Below are 13457 nucleotides of genomic sequence, written 5' to 3'. Positions count from 1 at the left end.
TTTCAAAACATTACCTGAAAAACATCTTGAACATTCTTTGCATATCCAGTTCTATCTTTTTAGGAAAACTTTTGTTATTTACAATGTGGTAGAAGTAGACATTTGGAACTTTACAATTTTTTGACAGTAGCAATATTTAATAATTAACACTTTGGGACCCCATACAATTGTTCTAAAACTGCAACATTTAAAATTAATGGTTCATAAACTTATTTTAGGTTCAAAGCCAGAATTAAAATAATAGAAATCTGCCACAAAAACATTTCGGTTTAAAATTAAAATAAAAATGAACTTGTGTTGTTGCATTTTTTAATAGCCATACATTCTGTTAAAAAAGAACAAATAAAAACAAGATTACAATGCACCTTGACCTAGCTAGTGTTTCCTGTCACACAAAGAACAATTTGTCCTATGTTCTTCCAGTAAAAATGTGGCAAATACTACTGAGAACATCCAGGGTTCTCATATGTGGCTATCTGGCTTCTCTAGTGGTACTTTTCTGCATTAGCTGTGCAATTAATTAATTAATTACCTGTGTAAATTAGCTGTTCCTGTATAACATGTGAAAATTAAATTAGTGTCTTCTGACACTAAGTCGATAATTTTTCAGAGCTTTCTGAAGCCTGAACTCTGTGAGTTCATCCTTCTAAAACTAAGACTGTTTATTACAAATCAAGCAATCAGTTCCACCTGTATTTTTTTAATGTCTTGAACACAAGCTATTGCCAATTAATCCCCCCAAATGATGTCCCAACTCAAAAATAGAAGAAAAAAAAAAAAGCAAACAACATAAAGACAGGTTTCTAGTCAGTGCACTTTGTAACTCTTCATAATCTGTTCATCTTAGGGATGTTCCAAGTGTGGTGATCAACCGTGACACTAATTGAAGCTGACTAACAGGCTGCCATTTCTTAACTAGCAGTGGGAAACTTTTAGAAAGGTTCACAGATCAGAACCAGGGTAGTAGATGAGTTTGTTTGAAAGAGGTACATGAAGAGAGCATGATTTTTGCTCTGTTCATTTCAAAAAAATACAAACAAACGAAACAAACGAAGAAGAAACAAAGAATCCTGAAGAAGTGACAACAGTAGCTGGCTAGAAAATAAATCGGACGTTGATAAAAAGATTAAAGACTGCCAAACCCAAATTGCTTAATCAGATACAGGACAAAAAGGAGGACTTCTCAGTGACAGGACAACCCTGCAGAGCCTCCCGTATGACAGTTTCGAGCGATACCCATGGGCAACACCCCAACACCCCACGCACACGACGAGCCCGCCGGCAGGCCCACCACGGCTGCCTGCTCCGAGGCGTAGCCCCGCAAGAGGCAGAGCAGGGGAAGGGCTCTCCCTCCGTGCAGGAGGCCGGGCCGGGGGAACGGGGGCGGCGGCGGGGCGGGGCGGGCCTGGCCGGGAGGGGACGGGACGGGACGGGACGAGAAGGGTAAGGATGGGAGGGTATGGGCGGCGCTGCCCCCGCCGCACTCACAGTAGTACGCCACCACCGGCTCTCGCTTGTCCAGCTCCTGCGCGGTCCGTAGGTGGTGCTGGATGCTCTTGAACTGCGGCGGCAGCGGGGGGGAGCGCGGCGGCGGCAGCCATCTCGCAGCAACGCCGAGCGGGCGGCTCTCTCTCCCCACACCGGCGCCGGAACCTTCCGCTTCCGGCCTGCTGCGGGACGCGAGGCGATACCGGCGGCGCGGCGCCCGGGGAGAGCGGCCCCTGCCGGCCGGGAGGACGGCTGCGGGACTCCAGAGCCGTTCAACCGGGGCCCGCCGACGCCCTCGGGCCGACCCCGGTCCCGGGTGCCTCCGCTCTCCGTGCCCCGGGCGCAGCGCCGTGTCCCCACGCTTCCCCCGTAGCTCCCTCCTCAGAGAAACCCCCGGGGGTTTTGCGGTTTTGCCGAGAGGGGGTGAGAGCAGCGAAAGAAAGGGGAGCTGTTGGAGGAAAATCGTTTAAAATGGATCTCCCAAGTTGTGATATTGTAGCACCTGTTGTCTTCTGACGTTGTGGTTAAATGTTTTTTTTTGATTTGTTTTAAATAGCTCTGGTGCCAAGCTTCCCCTGGGCTCCAAATGGCTGTCTGCGAGGCAGGAGAATGTCAATGCTCCAGAGCGTAAGGGAAGCTGCGCGTTGGTGGGAGCCACGGGGCAGGAGAGATGGCTGCATCATCTCATAGCTGTCCTGGGAGAGTGCCGAGAGGAGAGTGGAAGGGAAACGATGGCTGAGCAGAAGAAAGGAAGACAAGAAACCAACAGAACAACGAGTGGTTATAGGACTGGGATGTTGTGGTGGTGTAGAAGCTGGCCGGCCCAAAGCAGCTATGCCTTTGATGTAAAGGCAGCCACGTCACTTGCTGGGTGTATTGGGCTTGTTTCACTGAAGATCATGGAGGGAACAATTACAGCTGTTTGTTAAGAGAGAACTGAAATGGGTGTGATGTCTGGCTAGAGACAAATCTGACTTGCAAACGCATGAGCTGGGGATTGCTTTGAGCGCTGTCTGAGAAAACGAGGCAGCTAGAGTAGGGTGGAAAGCAATGAAAAAGTCAAAGAAGCACTTAAAATGTGTGCTTGATATAAGCCACAAAAATACTCTGTATTGCGTTCTGGGAGGCAGGACTTTATGTTCATTCTGTAAAAAAATAGAACCGAATCAAAGAATCCCCAAGTTTAACATGTAATTCCTTTCATAATGAGAAAAAAAGCCTTCAAGATCATCTCAAATAATTGCTAAGCATTTGAAGTAAAATCAGCACAACATTGAGAAATAAACGCAGGCATGCCATAAATCTCGGAGGGCGTGAGGGTGGAGGGAAGCTGATAGAAAGCAACATAAATGATGACAAAAGTGATGGGAATTGGGAAGACTAGAAGAAAGAAAAGTTGAGAGACACTTAAGAATACATTAAATTCCGGGAAAACAGATGACAAATATAGGAAAGAGAAGTTTTGACAGCCGTGGGGAAAAGGTTTATTTACATGGATGTAAAATCACAATCTATTTGTTCAAGAAACTAATGATGGAATCAGTCACAGAAAAACATTTGCACTAAAAGGCAACAATGCACATTTTGTTTGACAATGAAAAACTGAAACCGAGGAAATTTCATTTCACTGGAAATGTAGAAAAAAATCTACATCTGGTCTGATTTTGAACCAGAACAGGTTTTGAAATTTTCCAGGCTTTGACCACTAAAGGAAAGGGCATGGTGATGAGTAGTCCAGCTCCTAGACGCACCCAAATGGTCCTCAGGCAGTCCCATGCCAGTCCTGTCTCTGCAATGCTCCTGGAGGTAATAGTGAAGTCCCCTGAGCGGCTGGGGACTCTGACACTCTTCTAACCTTTCTGAAGTATTTTGAAATCTGCAGAAGAACAACAAGCAATGGAAATATGAAGTACTAGGAAAAATAATGATGGGGTTGTGATGAAGTTACTTTCTTATTGTACGAAGGTCTGATTAAGTGTGATTTGAGTACAATTGTTTGCCACTGTACTTAAAACATAGAAGTAATTCTTTTTAGTAGAAATAAATGCATAGTGTTTTATTTATAAGTATTTTTTTTTAACTGAAATTGCAAGTTTAAATTGCAAAAAGTAATTCCAGATGGATACCAATGTATACAACAAAAAATTAAATGTATTGACCAAGGCACATGTCATATTATGCAAATAAGAAGTTAGCACGGTGATTGTTATTCCACTTGCAATGCTTACAAATATCAAATGACTAGTTTATCATTGCACAGATCTGATAGTGTTGGCTGCACATATATTTAAGACAACGTATAACTTATTTCCATATGGAAAAATGTCACAACATTAATGCCCTAATACAGTGAAAGTACTGAAATGTATCTTGTTCTTGATAAACATTAAAAAAAAGACAGAGCTAGTTGTGAGCTACTTTGATGTCCATGGCACAGGAGCAATCAATTCCTAGAAATCTAAATCACGCAATTCCATTTACATAAGGAGGACTACTTTTGTGGGTGAGGATTACAAAGCATTTATAACCCAGCCTTGTTTGAGACTGCTTAACTAACAGCTGGTGCTAAAAGGTTTTCTTGTAATTTTTCCAGATTTTTTCAAATATTCCTAAAAGGACCCTTCCTCTCAGCAGGATCTCAACTTCATATGCTTTTCTACTGGATGTATTCTTAAATGCTTCTTTCCGTTTCCATTTCCGTTTCCCTTTCCCTTTTACCTTTCCCTTTCCATTCCCTTTTCCTTTCCTTTCCCTCCCCTTCCCTTCCCAAAGTTACACTTAATTCAGGAGGTAATGCTATTCTTATTTCCTTCAGTGTTACAGGCCTCAGACTGTGCCCAAAGACACTAATAGATTCTGTTTGACTTTGCTGGTTCCCAAGTCTTTGTTAAGTAGTGACAAAGAGTCACTGCTCAGTGCATCTGGGGGAGGAATGCCCCTGGGTGAGGAACGACCCCAGGCACCAGTACACGCTGGGGGCCACTCAGCTGAACAGTAGCTTTGCAAAAAAGGACCTAGGAGTCCTGGCAAATATTGAGTTGAACATGAGTGCCCTTGCTGCTAAAAAGGCTAACAGTATTCTTGGCTGTATTAGGCAAAGTATTGCCAGCAGGTCAAAGGAGGTGATCCTTCCCATCTCCTCAGCATTGTTAAGGCCGCACGTGGAGTACTGTATCCAGTTCTGCTCCCCATGCAGTACAAGAGAGACCTGAACATACTGGAAAGGATTCAACACAGACCCACCAAGATGATCAGGGGGCTGGAGCCCCTCTCCTATGAGGAGAGGCTGAGAGAGCTGGGTCTTTTCAGCCTGGAGAAGAGGAGGCTCAGGGGGGATCTTATCAATGTGTATAAATACTTGAAGGGAGGATACAAAGAAGATGGAGCCGGGCTCTTTTCAGTGTTGTCCAGTGACAGGAAAAGAGGCAATGAGCACAAACTGGAACACAGGAGGTTCCATATGAACATCAGGAAGCACGTTACTGTGCAGTTGGCTGAACACTAGCACAATGGGCAGCCTGGTCTGGGTATCCCAGCTTGAGCAGAGGATTGGAACAGATGGCCTCCAAAGGTCCCTTCCAAACTCAGCCATTCTGTGATTCTATGTCTGAGTCTCTTGGCATATTGAGATTCAGAACAGAAATTGTTCAGTTCAGTAGCTGCGGAAAATTATTAGCAAAGGAGATTTTCTTTTTTTTTTCTTTTTTTTTTTTCTTTTTTTTTTCTTGGAAATTGAGGGTATTTGAAAAACAAATGAAAAATAGCTGATTGTTATGACTGTAATTTGTCCATATTTTATGCAGGAAGCTATCTCCTCCTTTCCATTTCTGAAATCTGATTTTTTCCATGACCTCACTTCAGCACAAGGAATGAAATTACTTCTAAGCTGAGGTACCTATTAGTCCTTAAAATGGAACTGTAGCACAAGAAAACATCTTGTTCTTGTCCTAACCTAGAAAAATACACATATTTCACTGAATGATTTCTGTATGCAGACTTCTTTTTAATTGTTACACTAGCAACTTAGTCAAAACAATAGCTAGTCAAAGGAGGCTGTAGCGAGGTATGGGTTGGTCTATTCTCCCACGTGCCTGGTGACAGGACGAGGGGGAATGGACTAAAGTTGCGCCAGGGGAGGTTTAGATTGGATATTAGGAAGAACTTTACTAAAAGGGTTGTTAGGCATTGGAATGGGCTGCCCAAGGAAGTGGTTGAGTCACCATCCCCGGAGGTCTTTAAGATTAGATGTTTAGATGTTGAACTTAGTGATATGGTTTAGTGGAGGACTTGTTAGTGTTAGGTCAGAGGTTGGGCTAGGTGATCTTGGAGGTCTCTTCCAACCTAGACGATTCTGTGATTCTGTGACATTGCAGAAAATTCTATGGGTCTAATTCTGCAGTCATACACAGGCAAAACTCTCACTGAAATCAAGGTATGACTGGACCCAAAAAAGGCTTTTTTTTTTTTTTTGAGATTTTCTTTTCACACTTTTATGCTTCTTATGCAAAATGAAGTCATAAAACCCCTTTACTCCTTCAAATTGTAATTGTACAAAATTGGTAAATGCTTTGTGAAAGTGCTCCATTTTTCCCTTTAATACTGCATCTTAAACCGTAAGTATATGTCCTAGCAAGTTACACACACACATAGAAAAAACAAAAACAGAACAAAACAAAACAAACAAACAAAAAACAACAAAGCAACCCTAAAATTTATTTTAAATTCAAAAGATAATGAAGGTAAGACATTCAAATCAGCATGAAGAATACCATGCCAGTCTTTCACTTCTAAAAGGAGATTCACAGCTAGCAGATGACTCCAGCTGGAATGCTGCACCCTAGGCTGATACCAATGAATGCGTTGTCACCACAGTGGATTGCAACAGTGGTGCTGCTTGGGAAAAATGTTTGAACAGTTTCTGATACTTAGAGAATATCCCACATTACTGATTAATTTTCAAGCCATATGAACATGGAAGGAATTTGGAATAGCTTTTCCTGGCAGGCTGACAACCTTATTAACCAGTAACAAACAAATTCAGTTGCATATGTTAAGAAAAGTACCATATTCTACGAAGCTGTCAATAAAAATATGTATATAAATAACCTCCTCATCACAAAGGCATTCCTCTGGAAGACAAATTACTGTAGGCAGCAGGTCATAAACATGTTACTTGTGTGAATCTTATTACCTTTGTCCTATACATAGAAACAAAAATTATTCACATAATGAGGTATTTTTTAGGTGGGGATTAAGTGTTAGATGACTTCTCTTCAGCAGTAATCATGAGTGTGATTCTCTTCTGCAATGCTACATAGAGGATAGGAGATTTTTTTTTTTTGTTATAGCTTTAGATCTTTATAAATATGCAGGTGGACAGGGTAATAAATGACTAAAAGTGATTGACATCACTGACTTTTTATGAAACATAGCCTTCTAAATGTGATCTCAAAAAATTCAGCAACACACAAGACCATTGTAATCACAGTGAATGTGTACATAGCAGGAAGGAAAATTGTATTTTCAATGCCCTCTGGCAACACACATGAGGTAATGTTAAATATTTTATCAAGTGCTGCCACATTACACATGTATATTGCATTCACTTCAAAACCAAAAAGTTGAACCTGAAGCCTAAAAGCCACAACTTCAAGAATAATCCTTAACAAAACAGAGAAGATATAAAAGATAGTGTGGGACATCTTCTGGAGGATGTCTTCCTGTTTGATGCTCTTACATGTGGCATAAAGGTGAAAAAAATGCTCTGGGTACCATTACAATCACCAGCTGTAATGCCCAGAATACCTAATCTGTAGCAGAAACATTGTTAGGTCATTTAAAACTGCATTGGGACAGCTAAAGTTGGCACATACTGGAATAATTTGCAAGCCTGTTTTTTAAAAAAATCAAATGTATAAGAACATAGGTGACACAGTAAAGGTAGAAATCACTGTTATGTTTCAACTGGAAAAGCTCACTTGCTTTCTGAAAGGTCTGGATTGTTTTTATGAAGGACAGAAAGTACAACTCCATATTTAGTCACAAATGAAAGGTCATTGAAAGGAAAGTATCCATGAAAAAGCTAAGTGATAATTAGACCAATCAGTTACTGCTTCTTATATGGAAAAATTATGTTTAATTTTTAGGAGTTTATTGTCTTAATATTGGATCTCTACAATTAAAAAAAAAAAAAAGAAAGAAGAAAGAAGAAGAAAAAAGAGAGAGAGAGAGAATTACCTGAGGAATTATAGGGCTGAACTGGTTGTAACAGAAAAGATTAACCTCCCTGGGTTACCTTCATCTGGGTCACAGCTGAAATGCAAGGCCTCATTTCCATAAACAGCAAAGCCCAAAACACCAAGGAAAAACATAAGGACTGAGCCAAAGCAAAGGGTGTGGAACTCGCCAATTACCCTTGGTGGCCTGAGCTGCACATCACAGAGTTATTCAACATGAAAACAAAAATGAGCAAAATAATTATTGTTGGAGGCCTACTTGCTCTTTATCACTATCCAAAATATTTATTTTATCCTCCCTGTTTTAAAAGGAAAGAGTTTGCCTGTGAAGGCAGTAGTAGCTCTCTAACAAAATAATGGCTTAGAACAAGTTATTGTTGCTACGTGTTTTCCATAAGCACTCATTTATCTAACCTTTATCAACTAATCTGTCAGTTTCACTACCCGGCTCACTCAAGTCCTTCTCCCCTGGCTGGGGGGAACACACAGCCCTGCTCGCCAGGTACCAGTGATCACCTCTCAGCTGCAGGAGTCCCCCGGCACCACCACTTTCCTACGCCAGCTGGGAAGCTGACAGGTTCAGTTTGCAGCATCTGGGGTTATTAAGTTAAAAATATTTTATATTTAAAGTCCCATAAAAAAGAGGGATGTAGCCAAACTTGGAAGTTGTTGGTCCAAGATTAGCTGAGTGCTCAGTTATGAAGATGGTGAAAAATGCTTCTGTAACTGTGTTATTTACTACATCTCCCTTGTCAAGCAGTTAATTAATGTCTATTTATCTCTTGGAGGACTGTAAAAGGTGTTGTGTTAGTAGTGAGACTGGGTTTCTAAATTTTTTAAAAGTGCTCTGCTGCATATAGAAAATGCTAATGCTTGTGCCTATTGAATCAACTACAAACAATAATATCTCATAGTGGTATGTGATCAGCAATAAAATATTGTGCTTCTCAGGGTATGTGATGAACCTTTACATTTAAAAAAATGCAGTAATTACAATTACTGTGCGTTCTTTTTCTTCTACTCATAATACATGTGGAACTTAATTAGCATCCAAAGCAATTTTTATTGTTCCCGCAATACTATAAAATCACTAAATTAGCTCAGCATGCTGGACAGATTTTTAATATCAGTAATATTTTAATCATTTAATTATTTTAAAATGTCAGTTGTCATTGAAAACATATGGTTGAATGTACTTTAAAAATATATGTAGTGGTATTTTTTATGGCCTCTAAGCAATGTTTAAAAAGACAGTAATGGAGAAATCTACTAGTTTCTAAGCTGAGATAGATCTTGCAATGCCTTTTATTATGCTTTATATATAGTAGCCATTATTTTCATGTTAATCCATGAACATGAATCTACAGTAAACACTACATTTGGTCAGGAAGATTTTGATTTCATTATAGATAGAAGCAATATTTAAGGACGCTTTCTGGGTAAAAAACTGCACTATACAAATGCTACTCTATAGCTTTTTGTTGTTAGTTGGAGATAAAATAACTACTTACCTGACTGAGTCACCTAATCTAAGACAATCAAATCATTCTTTGTATGACTGCAGTAACAATATGGAAACTTGGATATCTGTCTTGTGATAAAGATGCTAAGAGTTAGCTGGCAATGCTCTGCTCTAGTTCTGGTAGCACATAATGACTACAGCTGAATTGAAATTAAAAATGAATTTTGGCGAGGCTGTCAAATAAGCCTGATACAAACCCCATGGGTGTCTGTGCTTGAACCCCACCGACCGTGATGAATGGGTCCATAATAAATCTGTCAGATTCTTAGAAGTGCTTCAAACGTGTCCTATGAGCTGAAGTACAGGAAGCCCATTATCTTCCCACTAGGAGGAACGGAAAGCAGTGATTTTTCTTTTGTCTTGTGTGTTCAATAATGTGTTTCATAACACTGCATTAAGAGGATGACTTGAGATGGGAGTAGAGTAAGCTGGCATTGTGCCTTCTGAATACTATCTGCTAAGGCAACTCAAACAGTTCTTTGGGACTTTCTTGACAGAAAATCTTTTGTTGTTGTTGTTGTCTTATTTTTTTTTTTTTTGCAGGAGAGGCTGCCTGTTGGTTGTCTATTTCACACAAATAAGACAGAAGATGTTGGTATGTCTGGTATCCTTGTTTCTAAGTGTGTCTTTACCCTGTCTTGTAGCTCGAGGTTGCAACTCAGCAGTGTGCTCTTTAACCTTTTAATGAGTTTAAGTTCTACTGAACAATCACAGTTAAACAATTAAAAAAAATGCACGCATAAAGATGCACTTTTGCTTAGAGTTTGATAGGGACGAATAACAGTAAGTACCCAGTTCATTGCTTTATTAGTGTGTTTAAATGTAATGGCACATATTATCATTATTAAATAATAATTACAATGAAAGAAGACTTGTTGAAAATAAACTGGTGTCAGTAAGATAAGATTTTGTCTGCCAAAAGAGAACTCTCATGGCTAAATCTTGTAAAGTAGCCTCTTCTGTCAGTTTTGGTTTGCAGAGTTCCCTATGCATCAAAGCTTAGGGCCAGTGGAAGCCTCTGCTAGGTACAGATTGGTGCCTCCACTGCAATTCTGACCTGAGATGGAGGCTGGCTCACCTTCAGCTAGGGCAGGAGACTCATGGTATCGGTGGCTTCCTCACTTCGTCCCAACTTTTTTATGTTTAGCATGAAGAGCGGTAGGCAGGACCACATGCTTCTTACAGGATGTGTCAGGGTGCAAAGGCTGAGAGCTGAGAAGGATGGACAAAAGAGAGCCTGGGTTTATTACAGAAGGGTATGGCCTCAGCCATGGCACCTAGTCTGGGGAGGTGCATGTCATATGTTAAGTTTCTTCATCACAGCTTTTTTTACATACAAAATCTGTAATTGAAAAAGCATATTTTAAAAAGTTAAGAAGTAGGCACAAAGAATCACTCTCTAGTTTTCTTTTCTACAGTCCTCATGTCCAGTAATCCAGCCTTAACAAAGAGGGGATTTCATATTGGTGTTTGTTGCAGCTTTCCCAGGCCTGTACACAGGCAGACACAGCTTGGCTCTGACCACAAAGTGTAGCTACTTCTTCCATTATCTGGAGTCTCAGGAGAAGAAAGGGCTGCGTGGCACATATCTGACATCATTTCTATTAATTAGCTGCTGTTTAGAGCTTGTCCCTGGGCAGCCATAGTTGTATTTGGCATTTCACTTTTGAATATACACAGTTTGCTAGCTCACGCTGTTTGTGACATTCTCTACACAAAACCACAACAATTCTTTTTAGAGTAGTTCTTCCCACATCCATTTCTCCCAGGGAAACCTTTGGCATTGCCTATGAGATGATTAACTTTCAGTGCTGTTCTACTAGTAAAAGAATTGTAGGGGTTTGATGTCTAACCTTAAAGTTTGGGATCTATCCTTAGATATGTAGCCTTAGAAGCTGAACATTGTCTTCCTTCAAGGTAGAGACACAGCACAGAGTGTTTCATATTCAGGGAGAACTTTGTCTACATCCTCTCCTCTCTCGAGGTCCAGCTACTGCTCCCAGTTACTGCTTGAGCTGCTTGAGTTCCTGCTACCCACACAGCAGCAGTGGCAAAGCCTGTTATCTGTTTTGAAACCTGGGGAGAGGGGAAGTGCTCTATTTCTACCCTTTAAATCCTGTCCTCTTACTCTTTAAATAGATCCTCTGACTCAAGAAGCTGGAAGGTAATGGAAGTCTCTGCCAAAACAAGCCCAAATAAAGAAAGGCTATACTCAAGTAACAAGAAAGAAGACATGACTTACCTAAGGTTATTATATATCCAGCTGTCTGGGAGAATTTACTCTGCACTACAATGCACTTTTCCCAACTGTTGGTCTAATGTGTGATACTAGAAACTTTTCCCGAAGGTTTGGTCCTTAATGCTCAGTGTTTTAAAGTCAAATAATAGTTGTTGCTTGTTCGTTGTCTTGTTTCTTCTTCACGTGACTGATGATCAGGCTTTAAACATGACCACTTTCAAGGCTGTATTTAAATGCAGCTACACAGTTCTCTCATTCAGTTTGCAAGCCTGCATACTTAATTACAGGCTACTTACTGTAGGTAGCTTTAGTGGCAGATATACTTGGATCTTTGTGGGACTATGCAAAGTTTGTTGTGATGTGCAAATCCGCAATTAGCCCTTGGAGTATCAAGTGCCTCAAACTGCCCGAATACATGGGAAGGGAACCCTTTTCCCTGCTGTTAGCACGTCTCAGTAGAGGGCGTTTGTGAGATGCGTGGAGTTCTTCATTCCTACACAGACTGATTTGGCATCCCCACATTTGGGAATTACTGATGAAGCAGATTTGCCTCCCACGTTTCCCAGTTGTCACAGTCCCTGCCCTGTGATATTGCACTCCCAGATATGCTCCCTGTGTGCTGCCTGATTTCAGTTTGTGCGCAGATTCTTTCCCACTAAGGAGACACACCTGCACTGCTCATTCTCTCCTTTGCTCTTGTGCTAAATTTTGTGTCATAGCTGCAAGATGAAGTTGTCTCTAGACTATAATCTGAAATAAAATCCAAAGAGATGGATAGATTTTTTTGTTTGAAAAGAGAATGACGAACAGTTTGCCTGTGAGGATCTAAATTCCGGCTGTTTTATGTCAGGGTCTGTGGAGCTTTTCCCTCTCCTTTTTGCTTCTGCAGGAAATTATATTCATGCTGTTTGAGTATATTCTCTTGCCTTTACACAGACATCCGCTGAATGACATTAGAAACATAATCTAACTTTCTGTTTCCTTTGAGCTGGAGACACTCATAGTCTCCAAAGGTTATTTCCTTGCTGTTTAGAGTTCTGAAAACACAGAGTAGATAAAATCAAGTGCTGGTGAAAATCAGGAAGGTATATTCCTGCTGGAAATGTTCCTAATTCTACCTAATTCTAAGGAATTCCATATTTCAGTCTAGATGATAGGTATAACTTACTTGGGTAGAAGAAATTCTCCTGGAGGGCAGCAGTGGGAGTGTAGTTTCAGTGCAACAAAACCCAAGGGGTCTCAGCTTTCTCCAAGCAAGCTGTAAGTGTAGCTTATGCCAACAGAAGCTTTAAATTGTTCTTCTGTTGATATTCATGTAAAAAGACTCACCTTCTGGTGTTTTGGTAAATTGATATCAGATACATGTTGATTTTAAACTATGTGATATGGGAGTTATATTGATTGTTCACATATAAGCCCATTTTCAAATAAGTGGAAGGACCACAGCTCATATTCTGGGCTTACAGGGTTAAAGACAAATATTGGATCCAACCAATGGAAATCAAAAAGAATGGTTCAGATTACTTGCAGGAGCATGCATATTGATGTTCCTAGCAAAGTCTGTGTGCACTCAGCAAAGTAGAGCAGGCTAGCAATTGTGATAATTTCCAAGCAAACTGTAAGGCTGCCTGAAAGGGAGTGTAGATGAATTTAACACAGTGTGGAGGAAAGCACTGTCAGTGCCAGGAATCACTTATGAGGGAGCTCCATGAAAATTCCTATTACCTGCCTAGTAAACGTGAAGTTTCTAGCCTGATTATTTCCGAACACTAGCACTGACTGTTTCCAGAAGATAAATCATAGGCAGGCCATGTATAACTGCACATATGTGGTACACCACTTCTCGTATTTCAGTGCTCAAACTCATTCTCCCACTTCAGCAAGTCATCCATGCATTCATTTTCTTTTTCCGTATACCTGTCATAAACCCCTAGGGCTTCAAGGGAACTATTTTAATAATATGAGCAAGCAA

The 13457-nt window shown here is 40.6% G+C and overlaps 2 protein-coding genes across 2 annotated transcripts in view; both read right to left on the bottom strand.

The window, feature by feature from the left end:
* The window catches only part of VTA1 (vesicle trafficking 1), a gene marked incomplete at its 5' end in the record, with an annotated part of 41246 nt that extends 39298 nt beyond the window's left edge, over positions 1-1948 (bottom strand). Inside the window, one exon of the mRNA XM_040551129.1 lies at positions 1489-1948. Within this exon, the coding sequence (XP_040407063.1) occupies positions 1489-1948 (460 nt within the window). The remainder of the gene's footprint in view (positions 1-1488) is intronic.
* Positions 1949-6896: 4948 nt separating this feature from the next.
* GJE1 (gap junction protein epsilon 1) lies at positions 6897-12849 on the bottom strand. Its single transcript, XM_040551128.1, is given in 5 exon segments — positions 6897-7247; positions 7249-7293; positions 7726-7782; positions 7785-7911; positions 12815-12849. Coding segments are annotated over 5 exon segments (615 nt in total).
* Between the last annotated feature and the right edge of the window lie 608 nt (positions 12850-13457).

This window comes from Cygnus olor, chromosome 3, assembly GCF_009769625.2.
Source record: "Cygnus olor isolate bCygOlo1 chromosome 3, bCygOlo1.pri.v2, whole genome shotgun sequence".
NCBI lineage: Eukaryota > Metazoa > Chordata > Aves > Anseriformes > Anatidae > Cygnus > Cygnus olor.
Note: the sequence above shows the minus strand (reverse complement) of the source record. Positions and strands in the feature narration are given on the sequence as shown.